The sequence below is a fragment of the Salvelinus alpinus genome, chromosome 28 (genome assembly GCF_045679555.1).
Source record: "Salvelinus alpinus chromosome 28, SLU_Salpinus.1, whole genome shotgun sequence".
In the NCBI taxonomy this organism is placed as follows: Eukaryota; Metazoa; Chordata; class Actinopteri; order Salmoniformes; family Salmonidae; genus Salvelinus; species Salvelinus alpinus.
This window is the reverse complement of record NC_092113.1, coordinates 8,785,057-8,812,211: the sequence shown is the minus strand read 5'-3', so window position 1 is coordinate 8,812,211 and position 27,155 is coordinate 8,785,057. Positions and strand designations below refer to the sequence as shown.

At 45.0% G+C, this 27,155-nt stretch overlaps 1 protein-coding gene across 1 annotated transcript in view; it reads left to right on the top strand.

Moving 5' to 3' along the window:
* Window positions 1–4,791: 4,791 nt before the first annotated feature.
* Window positions 4,792–27,155, top strand: part of LOC139557118 (adenylate cyclase type 6-like) — a 51,994-nt gene continuing 29,630 nt past the window's right edge. Inside the window, exons 1-3 of the mRNA XM_071371496.1 lie at window positions 4,792–5,030; window positions 10,007–10,237; window positions 10,472–11,396. Of these exons, the coding sequence (XP_071227597.1) occupies window positions 10,473–11,396 (924 nt within the window). The 5' untranslated portion in view covers window positions 4,792–5,030; window positions 10,007–10,237; window position 10,472. The remainder of the gene's footprint in view (window positions 5,031–10,006; window positions 10,238–10,471; window positions 11,397–27,155) is intronic.

Sequence of the window (27,155 nt, the reverse complement as noted above, 5' to 3'; positions counted from 1 at the left end):
GGAACTAGTCAAATAGTACCAGAAAAAGTGGCAGGTGCTGCTCAGTCCTACTATCAGGCAACAGTGAACATGCCAAAGGCACGAGGTTGGCTGCAGAGGCAGAGCCATCAGTCAGCTGAGCGCAAGGCAAACACAGCTCTTTTGACTTTGACATTTTAACGTTTCACTTCCCTCCACCTCAGGCATTGGCTCAGTTACAGAGCACATACATTCTCTTTTCACTTGCTTCTTTTCATAGCACAAAAAAAGTTTCGTTTGATTTGTTGTTTAGTTCATAGCACACATTTAACAGCTATTTTCAGGTCTCTCCAGAGATGTTCGATTGGGTTCAAGTCCGAGCTCTGGCTGGGCCACTCAAGGACATTCAGAGACTTGTCCTGAAGTCACTCCTGCGTTGTCTTGGCAGTATGCTTAGGGTCGTTGTCCTGTTGGAAGGTGAACCTTCGCCCTAGTCTGAAGTCCTGAGCGCTCTGGAACAGGTTTTCATCAAGGATCTCTCTCTCCATTCATCTTTCCCTTGATCCTGACTAGTCTCCCATTCCCTGTCGCTGAAAAACATCCCCACGGCATAATTCTGCCACCACCATGCTTCACCGTATTTTATTATTATAATTTTTTTGTTTAACCATTATTTAACTAGGCAAGTCAGTTAAGAACACATTCTTATTTACAATGACGGCCTGCCCCAGCCAAACCCGGACGACGCTGGGCCGATTGTGCGGCGCCCTATGGGACTCCCAATCACGGCTGGATGTGATACAGCCTGGATTCGAAAAAGGGACTGTAATGACACCTCTTGCACTGAGATGCAGTGCCTTAGACCGCTGCGCCACTCGGGAGCCTGTACGGATGGTGCCAGGTTTCCTCCAGACATGACGCTTGGCATTCAGGCCAAAGAGTTCAATCTTGGTTTCATCAGACCAGAGAATCTTGTTTCTCATGGTCTGAGAGTCCTTTAGGGGCCTTTTGGCAAACTCCAAGCGAGCTGTCATGTGCCTTTTACTGAGGAGTGGCTTCTGTCTGGCCACTCTACCATAAAGGCCTGATTGGTGGAGTGCTGCAGAGATGGTTGTCCTTCTGGAAGGTTCTCCCATCTTCACAGAGGAACTCTGGAGTTCTGTCAGAGTGACCATCGCATTCTTGGCCAACTCTAGGAAGAGTCTTGGTGGTTCCAAACATCTTCCATTTAATAATGATGGAGGCTACTGGGTTATTGGGGACCTTCAATGCTGCAGAAATGTTTTGGTAACCTTTCCCAGATCTGTGTCTCGACACAATCCGGTCGCGGAGCGCTACAGACAATTCCTTCAACCTCATGGCTTGGTTTTTGCTCTGACATGCACTGTCAACTGTGGGACCTTATATAGACTGGTATGTGTATTTCCAAATCATGTCCAATCAATCTAATTTATCCCAGGTGTACTCCAATCAAGTTGAAGAAACATCTCAAGGATGATCAATGGAAACAGGATGCACCTGAGCTGAATTTCGAGTCTCATAGCAAAGGGTCTGAATACTTATGTAAATAAGGTATTTCTCTTTTCCGCTCTGTCATTATGGGGTATTATGTGTAGATTGATGAGGATTTTCTTTTTAGAATAAGGCTGTAATGTAACAAAATGTGAAAAAGGTGAAGGGGTCTGAATACCTTACGAATGCACTGTATATACATTACCAGTCAAAAGTTTGGACACACCTACTCATTCAAGGGCTTTTCTTTATTTTTATTATTTTCAACATTGTAGAATAATAGTGAAGACATCAAACTATGAAATAACACATATGGAATCATGTAGTAACAAAAAAGTGTTAAACAAATATTTGAGAATCTTCAAGGAAGCCACCCTTTGCCTTGATGACAGCTTTGCACACTCTTGGCATTCTCTCAACCAGCTTCATGAGGAATGCTTTTCAAACAGTCTTGAAGGAGTTCCCACATATGCTGAGCACTTGTTGGCTGCTTTTCCTTCAATTGGGTTGAGGTCAGGTGATTGTGGAGGCCAAGTTTTCTGATCAGGCACTCCATCACTCTCCTTCTTGGTCAAATAGCCCTTACACAGGGTGGGATGAGTTGGGTCACGGTGGCCAAGACCATACAGCGGTTTAACTGGACAGGTTCCACTCAGAACAGGCCTCGCCATGGTCGACCAAAGAAGTTGAGTGCACGTGCTCAGCGTCATATCCAGAGGTTGTCTTTGGGAAATAGACGTATGAGTGCTGCCAGCATTGCTGCAGAGGTTGAAGGGGTGGGGGGTCAGCCTGTCAGTGCTCAGACCATACGCCGTACACTGCATCAAATTGGTCTGCATGGCTGTCGTCCCAGAAGGAAGCCTCTTCTAAAGATGAAGCAGAAGAAAGCCCACAAACAGTTTGCTGAAGACAAGCAGACTAAGGACATGGATTACTGGAACCATGTCCTGTGGTCTGATGAGACCAAGATAAACTTATTTGGTTCAGATGGTGTCAAGCGTGTGTGGCGGCAACCAGGTGAGGAGTACAAAGACAAGTGTGTCTTGCCTACAGTCAAGCATGGTGGTGGGAGTGTCATGGTCTGGGGCTGCATGAGTGCTGCCGGCACTGGGGAGCTACAGTTCCTTGAGGGAACCATGAATGCCAACATGTACTGTGACATGATCCCCTCCCTCCGGAGACTGGGCCGCAGGGCAGTATTCCAACATGATAACGACCCCAAACACACCTACAAGACGACCACTGCCTTGCTAAAGAAGCTGAGGGTAAAGGTGATGGACTGGCCAAGCATGTCTCCAGACCTAAACCCTATTGAGCATCTGTGGGGCATCCTCAAACGGAAGGTGGAGTGCAAGGTCTCTAACATCCACCAGCTCCGTGATGTCGTCATGGAGGAGTGGAAGAGGACTCCAGTGGCAACCTGTGAAGCTCTGGTGAACTCCATGCCCAAGAGGGTTAAGGCAGTGCTGGAAAATGATGGTGGCCACACAAAATATTGACACTTTGGGCCCAATTTGGACATTTTCACTTAGGGGTGTACTCACTTTTGTTGCCAGCGGTTTAGACATTAAAATGGCTGTGTGTTGAGTTATTTTGAGGGGACAGCAAATTTACACTGTTATACAAGCTGTACACTCACTACTTTACATTGTAGCAAAGTGTCATTTCTTCAGTGTTGTCACATGAAAAGATATACTCAAATATTTACAAAAATGTGAGGGGTGTACTCACTTTTGTGATATACTGTATATATGAGCGAAATGGAAGAAATCTTCATGAGATAGACCTGGTGTCACGCCCTGACCATAGTTTGCGTTGTATGTTTCTATGTTTTGTTTGGTCAGGGTGTGATATGAGTGGGCATTCTATGTTGTATGTCTAGTTTGTCTGTTTCTATGTGTTTGGCCTGATATGGTTCTCAATCAGAGGCAGGTGTTAGTCGTTGTCTCTGATTGGGAGCCATATTTAGGTAGCCTGTTTTGTCTTTGTGGGTTGTGGGTGAGTTTTCCTGTTTCCTGTGTCTTTGTGTATGTCACCAGACAGGACTGTTTCGTTTCATGTTATTCTCGGTTATAGTTATCTTGTTGTTTTGTTCGAGTATTCGGTTTTCATTAAAAGGAATATGAATACTCACCACGCTGCATCTTGGTCCTCCTCTCTTTCTCCTAACGACGGACGTTACACCTGGCTACCCAGGTCAAAATCAGACTCTGAAAACCAGCAGACACTGCGGCCCCCGAGGACCGGACCTGTTGTACTTTAACCAGACAATATTTGGTGTGTGGTATGATCATTAGATAAACATTGAGTTTGTGATGTAACACTGCCTATAACTGTCATACTGTTGTGTGCTATTATGTCTTTATTACTGTATGCTTACACAGCCCAACATCACAACTTGGTTTGATTTATACGCCCTTTATATCTCTTCTGTTGGTAAGTTATCACACGTTGTAATCTGTTGGTAAGAACTCTTAGGTAATAGGTTGGTCATGATAGAACGTATATTGTACCACAGTAGGCTACATCACAGTAGACTACATCACAGTAGGCTACATCACAGTAGGCTACACCACAGTAGGCTACATCACAGTAGGCTACACCACAGCAGGCTACACCACAGCAGGCTACATCACAGTAGGCTACATCACAGTAGGCTACACCACAGTAGGCTACATCACAGTAGGCTACATCACAGTAGACTACATCACAGTAGGCTACACCACAGCAGGCTACATCACAGTAGGCGACACCACAGCAGGCTACATCACAGTAGGCTACATCACAGTAGGCTACACCACAGTAGGCTACATCACAGTAGGCTACATCACAGTAGGCTACATCACAGTAGGCTACATCACAGTAGGCTACACCACAGCAGGCTACACCACAGCAGGCTACACCACAGCAGGCTACACCACAGTAGGCTACATCACAGTAGGCTACATCACAGTAGGCTACACCACAGCAGGCTACATCACAGTAGGCTACATTTTAGACATTATTCACTGTTTTGCATCCAATTCCAACAACAATCCTGTTGTCTTTTAGGAATTGGGAAAAGTGTATTGGCCTGCCTGGTGTACAGGGTTATTGAAAGAATTTGGTGTTGGGCATCTGATGGTGGTTTATCTGGCATCTGGCTTGGAACTAACCATCACGACCTTTCCTCGACACACAAAGTAACAGGTGAGAAAAATAATGCAGTTCGTAGTCTGTGTTAAGGTTCCTACAGATCCAAGCACCGTTTCATACAGAGCTGCGCCTCTAGAGGGAGTTGCGAGATGCTGAGCACAAGACAACTGAAGAGTGTGAGCGGTGGTGCTTCTAAGCTTGGCGAGAGGGGGAGAGGCAGGCAAAGGAGAAAGAAAACATCAGAAGAGGCGCAACGAGAGCGATATTGTGCGTTTATGTCTGTTTGTCATCACTGGACTGGCCCCCCATTCTGACCACTCAAACCGTCAACGGTACCAGTGACTTCAATTCGGCCTATCCTGCCCAATATTGGTTTGTCTCATGCGGTCTAGTTTGGAGGGAAAGAAGCGAGAAGGATGATCACGGTGAGTCCTCTTTCCAGCGTGATCCGGCCGAGTATGCGCATGTTTAATAATGTAGGGTTCTTTATGCTGTTTAGGGAAGGCCAAACCTTACTAATGCTATCGTACACCCATTTGATTTGAGAAACGGGATTATTGCAATTCCATCAGTGCGTAATTGAGAGTCGGCAGAATTGTATTTTATTAATACAGGGGTTGTGCTGTGCGCCTGAGACCACTGTGTTTTTCGCAGAAGTGGCCCAGTGGGCTAATCGATCCGTGTTTCTTACGGCTCAATAATGTCAATAGCCCTGTATAAGCACTGATATATATATAAAAAAAAAAAAGAACATACAGTTAACGTTATAGGCTCTATTATCTTGATTTTAAAATCGATGAGTTTGCAGGTTAGAGAAGCACACTAAAATGACTGCTGCCATCTATGCATCGCTGTCATAGCCACCAACTCAAAGGTCGCAGCTGCAGGAGGTACAAGTCTAGAAGGAATTACCAACCGCAGCACTTCTGTTTGTTGCCATGTTCGAGTTATTTTAAATGAAATATAGGCTAGGTCATCATAGTAGGAAGTAAAAAAAAATATATATATAGGCTAATGTTTTTGTAGGTTAGGCTACTGATGAACCAGCCCTACAAAACATAAATAAGGTGATGTGATGCGTTGGAATGTGAAATAGTGGCACCTCAAGTCCACCAGATCCATCAAACTCTTTGCATTCTGGCAGAAGTGATTAATTGTCAATGGATGCAGTGTTTTCCTTGTACCGCAGGCGCTCAATAATTTCAACTCGTGCTCTGCTTTACCGTGCGGTGTTACAAACGGAAGCTTGGTTTTAGCTAGTTGAAAAGCGAAGCACGTGCTTCAAGTACGGCGAATGTGGGCTAGACATCCGGCAAAACAAAACACTTATGCATCTGGTGGACTTCGAGCATGACAGTCCACAGTTTGTATTGTCTGTCATGTGTTTATTGATTCATGGCATTTGTTTGTCAGGGCCTGGGGCATGCTCGAATTTCCTCTCCCCTCTCTGGGTGAAGAACAAGACACATAAACTACTTGGCGGGCGGGTGTGACATGCAACATTGTAGCCTACAAGTAGACTAATCGCACACCGCTACTGTACAAAAACAGCGTCAAAATGGTAATAGCTGTGATCTCTGTTATGGTTGTCACATAGGCAACACTGAACAGTTATGTAACGAGTGTGTGTATGCCGGAGATAATATAGCCCTCACATAGCCTTTGCATGGAATGATACATTGTCTCTAGCCTTGGATACACTCTTATTCTATGTTATTAGGCTACACGGATGTTAGGCCTACATACCATTAATAAAACATTTATAAACTGGGTGGTTCGAGCCCTGATTGCTGATTGGCTAACAGCCGTGGTATATCAGACCGTATACCACTGGTATGACAAAACATTTCTTTTTACTGCTCTAATTACCTTGGTAACCAGTTTATAATAGCAATAAGGCACCTCGGAGTTTGTGGTATATGGCAAATATACCATGGCTCAGAGCTGTATCCAGGCACTCCCCTTAGCCGTGGTATATTGGCCATATATCACACCTCCTCGTGCATTATTGCTTAAATATGGCTGATGATGCGATTATCATATATGTATTTACTTTGATGCGCTCCTCATAGGCTACAGCACAGTATACTAAGCTACTAGAAATATAAGCTGTAATCGAAAAACTGGGAAAAAAAGGAAATTACGAATAGATGCCAATCTCAATGCACACGCTGTTTGCATTATGTAACGCAAGTGTATCGCTGTCCGGTCGATATGTCGTGCAAACGTCCCTGAGGAATAGCCCCCCCACATTCTGTCATAAAAGCGCTAGAGAGGTGGGAAAGGATTCACGCAGTATGTCTACAGCCACATAAAAACAGAGATAATTGGAGCTCTTGAACGCCGTAACGATTGGCAACGTCAAGACATTTGCAATGGGGGCACTGGACGACCTTGTGCACGGGAGAGAACGGAGTTTTCGGAGCTGGAGGGGCTGTAGTAGCGTCCATTGACTGAAGGCAAATCTCCTTGAACTCTCTTGATCCACCAGAAGCCACAATCAGCAGCCTGGACGGATACGTGCCAGAGAAGGCATACTAGCCATCAGGAATAAATTCTATTTTTGCTTCAACAACACAACATGCCTTCCGACATGAGCGCCTGCTCATGTTCCCAGTTCCCACTAAAAATATGCAAGGATAGGCGACAGCAGCACATCAGCATTGCGTTATTAAGTTGATAGAAGCCGTTCTGCACATTCAAGAGCTCAGGTTGTTTTGAGGCCTGTCTGTCCCTGCTATGTTCAGCTGATGCTAGCCTAATGTAGGTAATACTTATGGGACTAGCTTTGATACTGAAGAGTCGTGCTGTTAAAGACAATGTGTTCTTCTGTTCTGCTGATTTAGGGAGAACTAGACATAATGATTATATATAACCATATAGTAATAATAAATCATTATGTAAACCATACGCATATATGCCTTAGCTAGAGGTTGAACTAGTCTTGCTATTATCGTGGATGGGTAGGCCTATAGTTCTGCACAGATGGTAAATCAGTAGTAGTGATTTGTAAGATAAAGCACCTTTAACACGTTAGAAAAGCCTATAATGGGGATTCTCTTTCAATGTGCAATTTATATCAGTGGCTAGATTTGTTGTGCTTGTGCCCAAATAGACCTCAATTTACAGGAATGAGGAGAAATCCCTTCTGTATCTAATTGATTCAGGAAATGTAAGTCTGATGGGTCATTAGCCTTGATGGTGTACAGTGCCTTGCAAAAGTATTCATCCCCCTTGGCGTTTTTCCCATTTTGTTGCATTACAACCTGTAATTTAAATAGATTTTTATTTGGATTTCATGTCATAGACATACACAAAATAGTCAAAATTGGTGAAGTGAAATTTAAAAAATTACTTGTTTCAAAAAATTATTAAAAAAATATAAAACGGAAAAGTGGTGCATGCATATGCATTCACCCCCTTTGCTATGAATCCCCTAAAATAAGATCTGGTGCAACCAATTACCTTCAGAAGTCACATAATTAGTTAAATAAAGTCCACCTGTGTGTCATTTAAGTGTCACATGATCTCAGTATATATACACCTGTTCTGAAAGGCCCCAGAGTCTGCAACACCACTAAGCAAGTGGCACCACCAAGCAAGTGGCACCATGAAGACCAAGGAGCTCTCCAAACAGGTCAGGGACAAAGTTGTGGAGAAGTACAGATCAGGGTTGGGTTATAAAGAAATATCAGAAACAATGAACATTCCACGGAGCACCATTAAATCCATTATTAAAAAATGGAAAGAACATGGCACCACAACAAACCTGCCAAGAGAGGACCGCCCACCAAAACTCACAGACCAGGCAAGGAGGGAATTAATCAGAGCGGCAACAAAGAGACCAAAGATAACCCTGAACACAGCGGAGATTGGAGTATCTGGCCAAAGGACCACTTTAAGCCGTACACTCCACAGATATGGGCTTTACGGAATAGTGGTCAGAAAAAGCCATTGCTTAAAGAAAGAAATAAGCAAACACGTTTGGTGTTCGCCAAAAGGCATGTGGGAGACTCCCCAAACCTATGGGCGAAGCTACTCTGGTCAGATGAGACTAAAATCAAGGAAAACGCTATGTCTGGCGCAAACCCAACACCTCTCATCATCCCGAGAACACCATTCCCACAGTGAAGCATGGTGGTGGCAGCATCATGCTGTGGGGATGTTTTTCATAGCCAGGGACTGGGAAACTTGTCAGAATTGAAGGAATGATGGATGGTGCTAAATACAGGGAAAGTCTTGAGGGAAACCTGTTTCAGTCTTCCTTCCAGAAAGACTGGGACGGAGGTTCACCTTCCAGCAGGACAATGACCCTAAGCATATTGCTAAAGCAACACTCGAGTGGTTTAAGGGGAAACCTTTAAATGTCTTGGAATGGCCTAGTCGAAGCCCAGACCTCATACCACAGATTCACAATTGGATTGACTTAAAGATTGCTGTACACCAGCAGAACCCATACAACTTGAAGGAGCTGGAGCAGTTTTTCCTTGAATAATGGGCAAAAAACCCAGTGGCTAGATGTGCCAAGCTTATAGAGACATACCCCAAGAGACTTGCAGCTGTAGTTGCTGCCAAAGGTGGCTCTACAAAGTATTGACTTTGGGGGGTGAATAGTTAAAGTGGGGGGATGAATAGTGCACGCTCAAGATTTCATTTTTTTTTGTCTTATTTCTTGTTTGTTTCACAATAAAAATATTTTGCATCTTCAAAGTGGTAGGCATGTTGTGTAAATCAAATGATACAAACCCCCCCCAAAATCTATTTTAATTCCAGGTTGTAAGGCAACAAAATAGGAAAAATGCCAAGTGGGGTGAATACTTCCGCAAGCCACTGTGAGGGGTAAGCTGCTCGGAATCAAAGTTGCCACTAAACCACAGATCTAGGTCCAGCTTGTCCTACCCTAATCTGTATTGGTAAGCAGACGGAGGAGGGTAGTGATACAGGATGTCCATGATGGTTGCCCAATCTGATTAGTTTCCTGTGATCTTGTCTTCATCAGTGAGAGAATGAGTCAGTGATAATATTAATGTCTTCTGTGTTTCCTACCAGTGATGCCAGGCTCCCACCACCTGTTATCTCCTTCCTCTTTACATCTAACGAGTCAAGTCACCAGACTGGTCTATGATGAAATTATAGACTAAACCTTGACAAATTTTTAAGTTGTGATGATTGTGATGTTGTTGTCTGACATTTCTTTGAAGACACGTATTGAGAGTCGCTCTGCATCTCCAAAGGATGATTATATAACTTCCATGTATGACTTGTTTTTGGTTGCTGGCACTGACCCATGACATAATTGTAGGGTTAATTGGATTTCTGGTGTTCTTACTAACACAACTCTTACTTCTATGCCCTTCTAATTCCACCTCTATTTGTGTGTGTTTTGTGTCTCTCCTCCCAGACTCAGAAGCACTGGAGATCATAGAGTATCCCCTAAACCTTTCACACCACCTGCTAGGTCCGAAGCTCTGGTCTGACACACCCCTGGACCTGCCCCGGTCACACCCACCCACCCACACCTCTGCAGAACAGCGTCTGAAACCCCTCACTTCTTCAAACCTCTGCCCACTGGAATAAATGAGTGGACCTGCTGGAGAGGATAGGGCTGGGATATATACCAGAACCTACACAGGTAAAGTCCACAGTCATACTGGTGTCCGTAGAATAACAGGTGAACTGTTTTTTACAGGATATTAGGTTAGGATAAGACAAGTCAAGATTCTTGTCTTTTGTGTTTTTTTTCTGTCGAATTTTCAGAAAGACTGTTGCATGTCTAGTTAAAGTTGGTAGATTTATGAATTATTATTCAAACTCTAACTGCCCCACCTGCCCTATGCTGTGCTTCTCCCCCTTCCCTACAACACAGAATGTCCTGGTTCAGCGGCTTCCTAGTGGCCAGAGTCGACGACCGCAAGACCGCGTGGGGGGAGCGCAATGGCAAGAAGTCCAAGCAGAAGGGAGGCTCATCCCTCTGCAACCCGCGTTACATGAGCTGCCTGAGGGACCCGGACGCCATGGAGCCCCCCTCTGGAGCCCCCCTCAACCCCCACCACTGTGGAGGGGGGGCCGGTGCGGTGGGCGGGGGGGGCAACTTTGGTGTGCGCTGCATCTGGCAAGAGGACCACTATGGCAAAGGCGGCGTCACCGGTGAAGGGGTTAGGCTCAAATCTGTCGACCTGGGCTTTGAGGACGGGGACCTGAAGGGGAGGAATGGGGGGGGTGGCGGGGAGGGGGGTGACGAGGGCCTCAATGGGGGAGGGGTGGTGACGGCGGCAGACTGCTGGCTGCGGGTGGTGCGGGTGTTCCAGTCCAAGAAGTTCCAGTCTCATAAGCTGGAGCTTCTGTACCAGCGCTACTTCTTCAGACTCAACCAGAGCTCCCTCACCATGCTGATGGGGGTGCTAGTGATCGTGTGCGGCGTGATGCTGACCTTCCACTGTGTCCACGCGACCCCGGACGTGGCCTACTCCTCGGCCCTCTCCGTGGCCATGGCCCTGTTCATGGCCCTCATGGTTGTGTGTAACCGGAACGGCTTCCACCAGGACTACATGTGGATGGTGAGCTACCTGGTTATCGGGGTCCTGTTGCTGATGCAGGTGTTCGGCGTGCTGATGGTGGCGCCTCGCAGCGCATCTGAGGGCATCTGGTGGTCTGTGTTCTTCATCTACATCATCTACACGCTGCTGCCTGTCAGGATGAGAGCAGCCGTGCTGAGCGGAGGGGTGCTCTCCACCATTCACCTGGTCACCACCTGGCAGTTCAACCAGGAAGACGTGTTCCTCTGGAAACAGGTAGGCTCCTTGGCCTACAGTGCGTTATATTCATTTATTAAGATTTTCCTAAGGCTGCAGTGAGTGTCTGCATGCTGAGACTTTGTGGTATCTGGGCCTTATCTTGGGCCTACAGCACAGGCTACAATATTATCATTGTATCAGTGCAGGTGACCATGTGGTTCTAGTCTGACAAGTAGAGATAGGCATTGGAAATGATATCACTATTTGAAAAATAACACAATATTTTTTTCAGATATCTGGATAGTCGAAATACATGTGTTTAAAAAATATCTATGTAGACTTGCTAGCTCTACTCAAGAGAGAGCCTGCTTGGAAGGGTGGGTGAGGGGTGAGATAGGAGCAGGGGCCGGTGTGTGTGACTATGTGTCTATGTGTGTGGCACGGAGGGAAAGAGAGAGATAGAAAGTAGAACCGACTCATGCTAGTTAGACAAACTTGTTGCTGACAAAGTTTATCTATCACACCATCTGGTAGTGACTGTCTTGACTGCATCAACTTGTTGTGAAGAAGCTAGCTAGCTACGGTAGCCAGCTAAGTTAGCCAGCTAGCTAGCTAAAGTTGCAAGGCTAATTGAGGCTAACTGAGGCTATTTTGAGGCGTCCTTGCCTACAACTCACTTCACGTGCTACACATGGAGCCTCTGACTGTAGCACCGCATTGATTGACCAACAATAACAACAAGCTACATGAGTGAAACGTGTGTAGGCTACCTGTGCAACTTTTTTTATGGGCCACCACATACTTTTTTTTCTCATAAAACACAACATTTAATATAAGGATCTCAAAAATGAATACTCTCCAAAAGTAGATCCAATACTAAAGGTCGTTCGGATATTGGAATATTCTAATAACCCTGCCCCTCCCTACTGACAATACATCGTTTTTTTGGCAGCTTGTATGAATGTGTTTCACTGTGTTTTGCTCAGTGGGTGGAACAGTGTGTTTGTCGCTATGTTGCCAGTAGATTTCTGAATGTTTTGTAGGCAATCTGTGTGTGTGTATGTGTGTGTGGCCTACTGTATGTTGATTGTGCGTCATGCCAAGGACCCGGGGGCTAGCTGAAGGTCAATGGGCTGAATGAACCACCTCGGCCGGCCGGATGTGTGTGTGTTTGTGTGTATGTGTCTGCGTGTGTGTGTGCCAGAGAGAGAATACCATAGCCCATAATACTATTAAGCCATATCACTCAGGTCTCTGTGCTCCCACACAGGGGACACTTTGTGCATTTTTACAAGGGTGGGGGGTGCTGTACGGAGGCTGAGGCTGGGTGCACTCTGTACTACTGTAACTGTTGTGTAACTGTTTATGACCATTGGGAGAAGGTATGGGAAAGGAATAATGGGGAGACTATTCCACAAAAACAATAAGGGGACACAAAAGAATGTTTGGCCTAGTTCATGGTGGAACATTAGTCGTTACAATGTTGCTTCCCCCCTTGATTAAAATAACAGGATTTCTTCCCACTGGGAGAGTGCTCAGCCTCTGTCCAGGTTCACAGGCAATTGTACACGAAATGACTTCATGTCAGAAATATAGGCTTTATATATATTTTTTTATATATAGTGATGGTGTAAAATTGATACAGTTACATATCAGGATATTATTTTTGATGATATATCGTAATATCTTTGGAGACAATATCGCAATATATTTGTGCGCTAGTCAGCTGTACATGCTTCAATACTCTAGTATTTTCCCTTCAGAGCTTGTTCTCCATCATCTTTAAAAAAAATTGTGAGCCAATTTGTTTTCAGCACTTTGATTTCCACGATATGTTTGGAACAACAAAAACACCATCAAATCACAGTATCGAATTGCAACACGTATAGAATTATGAGAATCGCAATACATTGTATCCGCAACTAAGTATGGTGATCATATCGTATTATGAGGTCCCTGGCCATTCCCAGCCCTGATACATAGACACTATAGACTCCGTACACATTATATTTTGTAGAAAGCTTAATTGTTTACCAAAGGATGTTATTTAGGAAGAGGAAAAGGGAAACTCTTTGGTTACTATGAAAGAGAGCTAAGAGATAGTTTACAATCTGTCATACATTGAGACTGAAATATACTTAGCTGTCACCTCTGACGAGATGAATGTCTATTATTGATGAGGAAGATGTTTACTCAAGCCCCTGTACGGAAAGATCACTGCTCAAGAATATGGTAGCCTACCAACATCTGTGTAACATCTTTATTGTGCTATATGGTGAGAACTGGGCTACTGGGCGTGTGCGTAATGTAATGGTGTTCTCAATGACCCCCACGTCATGCATGTGACACAAAGCACATAGTGTTTTGTTTGCTGTGATAAAGTGAATGAGGGTCCTACTGAATGTAATCATATGTGTGTGTACATGGCTGTACAGTAATAAAGTGCCATCCATCACTTTTATATGCTTGTGTGGAAGTATTTCCCCTTTCTCCGATAACTCATTAACCTTGCTGGGTTTCTGTTGGCGTCGTTAGCTACAGATAATGAATTTGTGAAATCGTTACGCACACACACACACACACATAGTAGAATGACATTGTGGTATAATTAGGATGTAGGGTATGTTGCCTGCCTGCCACTTGCGTGGCTGGCCTCACTCCGCCTGCCACTGATCCAAGCCCTTCCCCTGCTGAGAACATGGGCTGGATTAGAAATCTAGACCCAGGATGTGTTGGGGCCTTTGCTCTGCCATGGTCTATGTGGAAACAAGACCTCTTCTTCACTCACTGGCACTGTAGCCTTTTTACAAAAAAAATGTAATCGCTTTGGTAGTGTTTTCACAAGTATGTGGTACATTTTCACAACTCTTAGTACAAAACTCCAAACTGTTCACACTCGTAACGCAGCCAGTCCTTCATTCAAAACCTGTCATTGTGCGTTCATTTGGATTGTAAACATTTCTCACCACACCACCATTTATTCAACATAAGTTTATTGTGTAATGTAATGAGAACATGGGTTTAATCAAAAAAACACAACATAAGGATATCTTTTCAATTTAGTCGTTTTAACTACCAGTTAATCCAATAGCAAACAATGCAAGACTCGTGTTTTAAATCGCCCTTAGAAGTGCTGAAAGTAATATGCTACAATACTGTAAATTACACAGTTTTCACATTAGGCAACACACTTACATTACCCAATAATATCTATCCAATGTGTAATCAAAAGTGTGCTCAAGGAAGACATTCTCTACAATCATTAATGCAAAAAAAACCATGTTATTTTTCCGATATAATTACAACATTGGTGTACTGTATGTAATCATATGTAAGAAATTAAATGAAACAAATGAAATGAATGAAAATAAAACAACATTTAGCACGCATTCATTTGCATCAAGCCTGTCTTGAGCATTTAGCCATAAATTCTCATCCACATCACAGTGAATGTCCTCATTGTTCATGCACTGCGGGATAAACCTTTTGGAATGGTGAATCCAAGCTTGACATTGGTCTGCATTGATGTCGTTGCATGTTTCTTCCATGGCCAGAAGGAGGGTAACACGCTCATGGGGATGGCGATTGTATACCTTCCACCTCCATGCCGAAAAAATCCCTCAATAGGGTTGAGGAAAGGAGAGTATGGGGGCAGGCATAGATTGGGTTACAGATCGGAGTCCGAAACCATGCGTGAGCCACCTCTCCACGATGGAACCTGACGTTGTCCCACACAATGACATAGGTGACCCCTTCACCTTGACAGGCCTGCTCAATTTCAATGAGAAACACAATGAGGTGTGCAGCATTGCAGGATCTAAGTAATGGCCTACGTCCTACCACACCATCTTCAGAGATATCTGCGCACATGGAGATGTTTCCCCCACGTTGTCCAGGCACTTGGACGTTCGCCCGTTGGCCGATGTGGTTCCGCCCCCGGCGTCGTTTTGGCCAGGTTGAAGCCCACTCCATCGACAAAGATATACTTGTGATGGTTCACAGCAGCATCAAGCACCATCACACTCTAAACATATATTTTGGTTAGTATTCTCTAAAATGAGGCAGCTTAAGGTAGAGAAATGAACATCCAATTATCTGGCAACAGCTCTGGTGGACAATTGCACGCTGGCTCAATTTTAAGACATCTGTGGCATTATTTTTACAATATAGTTCCAATATGGAGTTGTCAAGTAGAATGTGCATCAAACAGTAACAGTAATACAGTATATAGTGGTGTACCTGAACATACTCGGGCCACATTTGTTTCACCCGGTTGTTGTTTCTCTCAAAAGGCACCAGGTAAATGTGTTTCATAGATACCTGCTGCCTCCTCAATAGGCAGGCGATTGTTGGTAGGCTGAGGGATGTCACATTGACCAAAGGTGTCATCATTCTCCTCAATGGCCTGCTCTATTTCGGAAGCCATATGTCATTCCTGGCCCTTACCATTTTCACCACTGCCCACTCCTGCTGGTCGGTCAGCACACGGCCACGGACACCACCATGTGTTCTGTCAATTCTGAGGTAAGAACATTACTGTCAATAGATCATACTGGAAGAATACTGTAACATGATTTGGGAATTTACATGCGTTACAGTATGTTATTTACTGTAAATATAATGGTAAAGCATAGTGCATATCCTGCAGACTTATCGTTTTTCTTGGTGAAATGTTCTCACGATCGAAATGACAGATGATCTTTTCAGATTGGGGGGGGGGGGGACTAATCTGGCAGCCTCTGTTTACCACATGGTCAACCAAGATGGCCCGGACTTCATTAGTCACAACAGTTCCACGCCGTTTGCCTCCCTCTGTCTGATGCCCACCTCTTTGACAGGACCCATACCCACCTCTTTGACAGGACCCATACCCACCTCTTTGACAGGGCCCATACCCACCTCTTTGACAGGGCCCATACCCACCTCTTTGACAGGGCCCATACCCACCTCTTTGACAGGGCCCATACCCACCTCTTTGACAGGGCCCATACCCACCTCTTTGACAGGGTCCATACCCACCTCTTTGACAGGGCCCATACCCACCTCTTTGTCAGGGCCCATACCCACCTCTTTGACAGGACCCATACCCATCTCTTTGACAGGGCCCATACCCACCTCTTTGACCTCTTTGACAGGGCCCATACCCACCTCTTTGACCGGGCCCATACCCACCTCTTTGACCTCTTTGAAAGGACCCATACCCACCTCTTTGACCTCTTTGAAAGGGCCCATACCCACCTCTTTGACCTCTTTGAAAGGACCCATACCCACCTCTTTGACCTCTTTGACAGGGCCCATACCCACCTCTTTGACCTCTTTGAAAGGACCCATACCCACCTCTTTGACCTCTTTGACAGGGCCCATACCCACCTCTTTGACCTCTTTGACAGGGCCCATGTAACAGTATAACTTTAGTACGTCCCCTCGCCCATACCCGGGCTCGAACCAGGGACCCTCTGCACACATCAACAACAATCACCCACGAAGCGTCGTTACCCATCGCTCCACAAAGGCCGCGGCCCTTGCAGAGCAAGGGGCAACCCTACTTAAGTCTCAGAGCAAGTGACGTAACTGATTGAAATGCTAGTAGCGCGCACCACCGCTAACTGGCTAGCCATTTCACATCCGTTACACTCACCCCCCTTTCGACCTCCTCCTTTTCCGCAGCAACCAGTGATCCGGGTCAACAGCATCAATGTAACAGTATAACTTTAAACCGTCCCCTCGCCCCGAAACGGGCGTGAACCAGGGACCCTCTGCACACATCAACAACGGTCGCCCACGAAGCATCGTTACCCATCGCTCCACAAAGGCCACGGCCCTTGCAGAGCAAGGGGCAACCCTACTTAAGTCTCAGAGCAAGTGACGTAACTGATTGAAATGCTAGTAGCGCGCACCACCGCTAACTGGCTAGCCATTTCACATCCGTTACACCCATACCCACCTCTTTGACCTCTTTGACAGGGCCCATACCCACCTCTTTGACCTCTTTGACAGGGCCCATAGCCACCTCTTTGACCTCTTTGACAGGGCCCACGTCCACCTCTTTGACCTCTTTGACAGGGCCCACGTCCACCTCTTTGACCTCTTTGACAGGGCCCACGCCCACCTCTTTGACCTCTTTGACAGGGCCCACGTCCACCTCTTTGACCTCTTTGACAGGGCCCACGTCCACCTCTTTGACCTCTTTGACAGGGCCCACGTCCACCTCTTTGACCTCTTTGACAGGGCCCACGTCCACCTCTTTGACCTCTTTGACAGGGCCCACGTCCACCTCTTTGACCTCTTTGACAGGGCCCACGTCCACCTCTTTGACCTCTTTGACAGGGCCCACGTCCACCTCTTTGACCTCTTTGACAGGGCCCACGTCCACCTCTTTGACCTCTTTGACAGGGCCCACGTCCACCTCTTTGACAGGGCCCATACCCACCTCTTTGACCTCTTTGACAGGGCCCATGCCCACCTCTTTGACCTCTTTGACAGGGCCCATGCCCACCTCTTTGACGGGCCCCTTGTACACGAGCTCCTTGATTTCCTCCTCTCCCTTGCTGTCTATCCTGTTCCATGTTGAAAGAAATTGCAAGTGTTCACATACCTGATTTTGTATGATGACCAAATCAATGAGCAATAACGAGTAGTCATTACGTAGGGTTATCATGTATCATAGATGTTTATACTTTACAAACACACATTCTATTTCTGAGGTTCTCAAAATCCATATATAGTAGACAAACCAGTTGAAAGTCTATAGGTTTACCAAACAGTTAAGTGGTTAACCATTAAGCACAGTTGGATTAAGTGATGGTGAAATGTATTTAAACAAATGAGGAAGAGAATCATGTGAAAAGTATTGTGAGCATTGCATTGTGAAAGGCAATTACTTTATATGAAAGGAATTTCTAGATGAAACACTGATTAGGTTTGGTGAAAAAGTCACTGTGTGATTTTGTGTGTTGTACTTATTAGTCAATTGAAAATGTGCTTAGAGTTTTGAAAAAACAGACTTTTTGATGATCTGTTTTGAGTTTTGTACTAAGAGTTGTGAAATTTTACCACATACTTGTACCAAAGTGATAAAATGTAATGTTTGTGTGTGTGTGCGCCTGTGCCATGTGCGTGGGTACATGTGTGCATTTCTGTGTAGGTTGAGGGGACTGCACATATTGTTTCCATTTACAATAATGGAGGGTTCAGTGTTCTCTTAATAAAGACCTTAGTGGGTAGTTGCTGTGTGTGCGTGCACGTGTGTGTGAAATTGCAATCCCAATGCAACTCGTATACGTTTTTAAACACTGTAATAATTGCTATTCAGGCTTTATGACAATCCTGGAATAGCTTTACTGCTGTCTGGGAGGTAAAGGCCAATCCAGGGTGTCTCCATGCCAAACCCTATCCCCAAATGCTAGACTACGGTTACAAAGGGAGGTTATATTACTGGAAACTTTAGAAGTTTACCAATAAACTACCAGAATTTTGGTATCTTTCAAAGATGTTATGTAATTTATCACAAGACATCTAGTGGCCCTTTTGGGTGCCGCAAATCAAATCACATTTTATTTGTCACATGCTTCGTAAACAACAGGTGTAGACTAACAGTGAAATGCAACTATGCAGAGTTAAAGATAAAAAATTACAAAATTAATAATAATCGAAATAATGACACAAGGAATAAATACACAGTGAATAACGAGTAAAAATAACAACGCTATGTACCAGTACCGAGTCGATGTGTAGGGGTACGAGGTAATTGAGGTAACTACAGTGCATTCAGAAAGTATTCAGACCTCTTCACTTTTTCCACATTTTGTTACGTTTTCCCTCATCAATCTACACACAATACCCCATAATGACAAAGCAAAAACTGTTTTTTAGAAATTTTTGCAAATTTATTAAAAATAAAAAACTGAAATAACCCATTTACATACAGTACCAGTCAAAAGTTTGGACACACCTACTCATTCAAGGGTTTTTCTTTATTTTTACTATTTTTTACATTGTAGTGAAGACATCAAAACTATGAAATAACACATATGGAATCATGCAGTAACCAAAAAAGTGTTAAACAAATCAAAATATATTTTATATGTTAGATTCTTCTTCCTTGATGACAGCTTTACACACTCTTGGCAGCTTCACCTGGAATGCTTTTCCAACAGTCTTGAAGGAGTTTTCACCAATGCTGAGCACTTGTTGGCTGCTTTTACTTCACTCTGTGGTCCAACTAATCCCAAACCATCTCAATTGGGTTGAGGTCGGGGGTTGTGGAGGCCAGGTCATCTGATGCAGTACTCCATCATGCTCCTTCTTGGTCAAATAGCCCTTACACAGCCTGGAGGTGTGGCCCAAGCAAGTCTCTTCTTATTATTGGTGTCCTTTAGTAGTGGTTTCTTTGCAGCAATTCGACCATGAAGGCCTGATTCACACAGTCTCCTCTGAACAGTTGATGTTGAGATGTGTCTGTTACTTGAACTCTGAAGCATTTATTTGGGCTGCAATTTCTGAGGTGCAGTTAACTCTAATGAACTTATCCTCTACAGCAGAGATAACTCTGGGTCTTCCTGTCCTGTGGAGGTCCTCATGAGAGCCAGTTTCATCATAGCGCTTGATGGTTTTTGCAACTGCACTTGAATAATGTTTTGGATTGACTGACATTCATGTTTTAAATTAATGGACTGTTGTTTCTCTTTGCTTATTCAAGCTGTTCTTGCCATAATATGGACTTGGTATTTTACCAAATAAGTACCACCTGTCACAAGACAACTGATTGTTTGAAACTCATTAAGGAAAGAAATTCCACAAATAAACGTTTAACAAGGCACACCTGTTAATGGAAATGCATTCCAGGTGACTACCTCATAAAGCTGGTTGTGATAATGCCAAGAGTGTGCAAAGCTGTCATCAAGGCAAAGGGTGGCTACTTTGAAGAATCTCAAATGTAAAATATATTTAGATTTTTTTTGTTTTTTTGTTACATTTACATTTAAGTCATTTAGCAGACGCTCTTATCCAGAGCGACTTACAAATTGGTGCATTCACCTTATGATATCCAGTGGAACAACCACTTTACAATAGTGCATCTAACTCTTTTAAGGGGGGGGGGTTAGAAGGATTACTTTATCCTATCCTAGGTATTCCTTAAAGAGGTGGGGTTTCAGGTGTCTCCGGAAGGTGGTGATTGACTCCGCTGACCTGGCGTCGTGAGGGAGTTTGTTCCACCATTGGGGTGCCAGAGCAGCGAACAGTTTTGACTGGGCTGAGTGGGAACTGTACTTCCTCAGAGGTAGGGAGGCGAGCAGGCCAGAGGTGGATGAACGCAGTGCCCTTGTTTGGGTGTAGGGCCTGATCAGAGCCTGAAGGTACGGAGGTGCCGTTCCCCTCACAGCTCCGTAGGCAAGCACCATGGTCTTGTAGCGGATGCGAGCTTCAACTGGAAGCCAGTGGAGAGAGCGGAGGAGCGGGGTGACGTGAGAGAACTTGGGAAAGTTGAACACCAGACGGGCTGCGGCGTTCTGGATGAGTTGTAGGGGTTTAATGGCACAGGCAGGGAGCCCAGCCAACAGCGAGTTGCAGTAATCCAGACGGGAGATGACAAGTGCCTGGATTAGGACCTGCGCCGCTTCCTGCGTGAGGCAGGGTCGTACTCTGCGAATGTTGTAGAGCATGAACCTACAGGAACGGGTCACCGCCTTGATGTTAGTTGAGAACGACAGGGTGTTGTCCAGGATCACGCCAAGGTTCTTAGCACTCTGGGAGGAGGACACAATGGAGTTGTCAACCGTGATGGCGAGATCATGGAACGGGCAGTCCTTCCCCGGGAGGAAGAGCAGCTCCGTCTTGCCGAGGTTCAGCTTGAGGTGGTGATCCGTCATCCACACTGATATGTCTGCCAGACATGCAGAGATGCGATTCACCACCTGGTTATCAGAGGGGGGAAAGGAGAAGATTAATTGTGTGTCGTCTGCATAGCAATGATAGGAGAGACCATGTGAGGATATGACAGAGCCAAGTGACTTGGTGTATAGCGAGAATAGGAGAGGGCCTAGAACAGAGCCCTGGGGGACACCAGTGGTGAGAGCACGTGGTGCGGAGACAGATTCTCGCCACGCCACCTGGTAGGAGCGACCTGTCAGGTAGGACGCAATCCAAGCGTGGGCCGCGCCGGAGATGCCCAGCTCGGAGAGGGTGGAGAGGAGGATCTGATGGTTCACAGTATCAAAGGCAGCCGATAGGTCTAGAAGGATGAGAGCAGAGGAGAGAGAGTTAGCTTTAGCAGTGCGGAGCGCCTCCGTGACACAGAGAAGAGCAGTCTCAGTTGAATGACTAGTCTTGAAACCTGACTGATTTGGATCAAGAAGGTCATTCTGAGAGAGATAGCAGGAGAGCTGGCCAAGGACGGCACGTTCAAGAGTTTTGGAGAGAAAAGAAAGAAGGGATACTGGTCTGTAGTTGTTGACATCGGAGGGATCGAGTGTAGGTTTTTTCAGAAGGGGTGCAACTCTCGCTCTCTTGAAGACGGAAGGGACGTAGCCAGCGGTCAAGGATGAGTTGATGAGCGAGGTGAGGTAAGGGAGAAGGTCTCCGGAAATGGTCTGGAGAAGAGAGGAGGGGATAGGGTCAAGCGGGCAGGTTGTTGGGCGGCCGGCCGTCACAAGACGCGAGATTTCATCTGGAGAGAGAGGGGAGAAAGAGGTCAAAGCACAGGGTAGGGCAGTGTGAGCAGAACCAGCGGTGTCGTTTGACTTAGCAAACGAGGATCGGATGTCGTCGACCTTCTTTTCAAAATGGTTGACGAAGTCATCAGCAGAGAGGGAGGAGGGGGGAGGAGGGGGAGGAGGATTCAGGAGGGAGGAGAAGGTGGCAAAGAGCTTCCTAGGGTTAGAGGCAGATGCTTGGAATTTAGAGTGGTAGAAATTGGCTTTAGCAGCAGAGACAGAAGAGGAGAATGTAGAGAGGAGGGAGTGAAAGGATGCCAGGTCCGCAGGGAGGCGAGTTTTCCTCCATTTCCGCTCGGCTGCCCGGAGCCCTGTTCTGTCCTGTTACCACATGATACATTCATAGACTTGTCCCGAAGCCACTCCTGCGTTGTCTTGGCTGTGTGCCAAGGGTTGTTGTCCTGTTAGAAGGTGAACCTTCGCCCCAGTCTGAGGTCCAGTGCGTTCTGGTGCAGGTTTTCATCAAGGATCTCTCTGTACTTTGCGCTGTTCATCTTTCCCTCGATCCTGACTAGTCTCCAAGTCCCTGCCGCTGAATAACATCCCCACAGCATGATGCTGCCACCACCATGCTTCACCGTAGGGATGGTATTGGCCAGGTAATGAGCGGTGCTTGGTTTCCTCTAGACGTAGCACTTGGTATTCAGGCCAAAGAGTACAATCTTGGTTTCATCAGACCAGAGAATCTTTTCTCATGGTCTGAGAGTCCTTTAGGTGCCTCCAAGCGGGCTGTCATGTGCCTTTTATTGAGTGGCGGCTTCCGTCTGGCCACTCTATCATAAAGGCCCGATTGGTGGAGTGCAGCAGAGATGATTGTCCTTCTGGAAGGTTCTCCCATCTCCACAGAAAAACTCTGGAGCTCTGTCAGAGTGACCATTGAGTTCTTGGTTACCTCTCTGACCAAGGCCCTTCACCCCGATTGCTCAGTTTGGCCGGGTTGCCAGCTCTAGGAAGAGTCTTGGTGGTTCCAAACTTCTTCCAATTAAGAATGATGGAGGCCACTGTGTTCTTGGGGACCTTCAATGCTGCAGACATTTTTTGGTACCCTTCCCCAAATCTGTGCCTCGATACAATCCTGTCTCTGAGCTCTTAGGACAATTCCCCTCTACCTCATGGCTTGGTTTTTGCTCTGACATGCACTGTCAACTGTGGGACCTTACATAGACAGGTTTGTACCTTTCCAAATCATGTCAAATCAATCGAATTTAACACAAGTGGACTCCAATCAAATTGTACTTAGAAACATTTCAAGGATGATCAATGAAAACACGATGCACCTGAGCTCCATTTCGAGTCTCATAGCAAAGGCTCTGAATACTTATGTAAATAAGTTTTGTAAATATTTTTTGGGGTTTATATACATTTGCAAAAAATTCTAAAAACCTGTTTTTGCGTTGTCATTATGGGGTATTGTGCGTAGATTTTATAGAATAAGGCTGTAACGTAACAAAATGTGGAAAAGGTGAAGGGATCTGAATACTTTACGAATGCACTGAATGTACTGTACATATTGTCACGACTTCCGCCGAAGTCGGTCCCTCTCCTTGTTCGGGCGGTGTTCGGCGGTCGACGTCACCGACCTTCTAGCCATCGTTGATCCATTTTTCATTTTCCATTGGTTTTGTCTTGTCTTCCTACACACCTGGTTCCAATCCCATCAATTACATGTTGTCCATTTAACCCTCTGTTTCCCCTCATGTCCTTGTTGGAGATTGTTTGTTGCATGTAGGTGTTTATTGTTAATTCTGGTGTGCGACTGGTTTTGCACCCTCTATTTGTTATTTTGTATACTTTGGTTTTCGGAGGTTTTGATGTTTATTAAACAGCTCTGTTTTTTTACCAAGTTCATTCTCTTGCGCCTGACTTCCCTGCCACCAGCACGCACCACATTACACATATAGGTAGGGGTAAAGTGACTAGGTAACAGGATAGCTAATAGACAGTAGCAGCAGCGTATGTGGTGAGTGTGAAAGTGTGTGTGTGTTTGTGTGTGGCGACAGTATGCATGTGTGCACATGTTGTGTATGTGTGTGCTGGGTTGTCAGTGTGTGTGTGTGAGTGTGTGGGTAGAATACAGTGTGTGTGCATAGAGTTGGTGCAAGAGAGTCAGTGCAAAAAAAGGTTGAAGCTGTTCAAGGTCCTATTGGTTCCAGACTTGGTGCACTGGTACCGCTAGCCATGCGGTAGCACGGAGAAGAGTCTATGGCTTGGGTGGCTGGAGTCTTTGACAATTTTTGGGGCATTACTCTGACACCGCCTGGTATAGAGGTCCTGGATGGTAGGGAGCTTGGCCCCAGTGATGTACTGGGTCGTACTCACCACCCCCGGTAGCGCCTTGCAGTTGGATGCCTTGCAGTTGCCGTACCAAGCGGTGATGCAGCCAGTCAAGATGCTCTCAATGGTGCAGCTGTATAACCTTTGGAGGATCTGAGGGCCCATGCCAAATCTTTTCAGCCTCATGAGGGGGAAGAAGCATTGTTGTTCCCTATTCACGACTGTGTTGGTGTGTTTGGACAATGGTGATGTTGACTCGCTCCACTACAGCCCCATCGATGTGGATGGGGGTGTGCTTGCCCCTCCGCTTCCTGTAGTCCACGATCAGCTCCTTTTTCTTGCTGATGTTGAGGGAGAGGTTGTTGTCCTAGCACCAGACTGCCAGGTCTCTGACATCCTCCCTATAGGCTGTCTCATCGTCATCAGTGATCAGTCCTACCACCGTTGTATAATCAGCAAACTTGATGATGGTGTTGGAGTCGTTCACCCACGCAGTCGTGGGTGAACAGGGAGTACAGGAGGGGACTAAGCACACACCCCTGAGGGGCCCCCGTGTTGATGTGGCGGATGTCTTGTTGCCTAACCTTATCGACTGGGAGCGGCCCGTCCCAAAGTCCAGGATCTAGTTGCTGGATCCTGAGCTTGGTGATGAGCTTGGAGGGTACTATGGTGTTGAATGCTGAGCTGCAGTCAATGAACAGCCTTCTTACATAGGTATTCCTTTTGTCCAAGTGGGTGAGGGCAGTGTGGAGTGCTATGGAGATTAGAGGTCGACCGATTATGATTTTTCAATGCCGATATCAATTATTGGAGGACCAAAAAAAGCCAATACCGATTAATCGGCCGATTTCTATACATATATTTGTAATAATGACAATTACAACAATACTGAATGAACACTTTTATTTTAACTTAATATAATACATAAATAACATCAATTTAGTCTCAAATAAATCATGAAACATGTTCAATTTGGTTTAAATAATGCAAAAACACAGTGTTGGAGAAGAAAGTAAAAGTGCAATATGTGCCATGTAAAAAAGCTAACATTTAAGTTCCTTGCTCAGAACATGAGAACATATGAAAGCTGGTGGTTCCTTTACACATGAGTCTTCAATATTCCCAGTTAAGAAGTTTTAGGTTGTAGTTATTATAGGAATTATAGGACTATTTCTCTCTATACCATTTGTATTTCATATACCTTTGACTATTGGATGTTCTTATAGGCACTATAGTATTGCCAGCCTAATCTCGGGAGTTGATAGACTTGAAGTCATAAACAGCGCTGTGCTTCAAGCATTGTGAAGAGCTGCTGGCAAACGCAGGAAAGTCCTGTTTGAATGAATGCTTACGAGCCTGCTGCTGCCTACCACCGCTCAGTCAGACTGCTCTATCAAATATCAAATCATAGACAGACTTAATTATAATATAATAAACACACAGAAATACGAGCCTTAGGCCATTAATATGGTCAAATCCGGAAACGATAATTTCGAAAACATAACATTAAAGGTTGTGCAATGTAACAGCAATATTTAGACTTAGGGTTGCCACCCATTCGATAAAATACGGAACGGTTCCGTATTTCACTGAAAGAATAAACTTTTCGTCATAATTATGTAAAATTCTGGAAAATTAATTACGGTCTTTGTTAGGAAGAAATGGTCTTCACACAGTTCGCAACGAGTCAGGCGGCCCAAACTGCTGCATTTACCCTGTGAATGCGCTTTTGTTAAATCATCACCCGTTTGGCGAAGTATGCTGTGATTCAATGATAAATTAACAGGCACCGCATTGATTATATCCAATGCAGGACAAGCTAGTACAACCTAGTAATATCATCAACCATATGTAGTTAACTAGTGATTATGTTAAGATAAGTTTAATGCTAGCTAGCAACTTACCTTGGCTCCTTGCTGCACTCACGTAACAGGTGGTCAGCCTGCAACGCAGTCTCCTCGTGGATTGCTATGTAATCGGCCATAATCGGCGTCTAAAAATGCCGATTACCGATTGTTATGAAAACTTGAAATCGGCACTAATTAATCGGTCAACCTCTAATGGAGATTGCGTCATCTGTGGATCTGTTGGGGCGGTATGCGAATTGGAGTGGGTCCAGGGTGTCTCGAATGATGGTGTTGATGTGAGCCATGACCAATCTTTCAAAGAATTTCATGGCTATAGATGCGAGTGCTACTGGGGCGATAGTCATTGGCGTTCTTGAGCACGGGGACTATGGTGGTCTGCTTGAAACAAATTGGTATAACAAATTGGTATCCGATTATCACAGGTCTGTAATAAAAATATGATTTTTAAATAAAAAATTGAATGACAATGCTTTAAAACATCCTAAATATAAACCATCAACTTAGTGAATACCATTGGTGTTTTAGTATGAGGGTTTCAGGATGAAATATCCTTTATTTATTTTTTACACACTTTTATTTATCTTACTAGGCCAACGTGTACTTGTTGTAAATGTTTTGCCATCAAGCTGGTGGCTGTTGTGAAAAAAGTTTATAGTTGGACGAGTTGCAGCGGTATAGTTGAAAAATAATGCCATTGTTGATATAAAACAATTATATTATATACAAATACAATTGTTGTAGTTATTAAAAAATAAATAACCAAAGTTATTATACACTACATGACCAAAAGTATGTGGACACTCGTTGAGCATCTCATTCCAAAATCATAGGCATTAATATGGAGTTGGTCCCCCCTCTGCTGCTATAACAGCCTCCAATCTTCTGGGAAGGCTTTCCACTAGATGTTGGAACATTGCTGCGGGGACTTGCTTCCATTCAGCCACAAGAGCATTAGTGAGGTC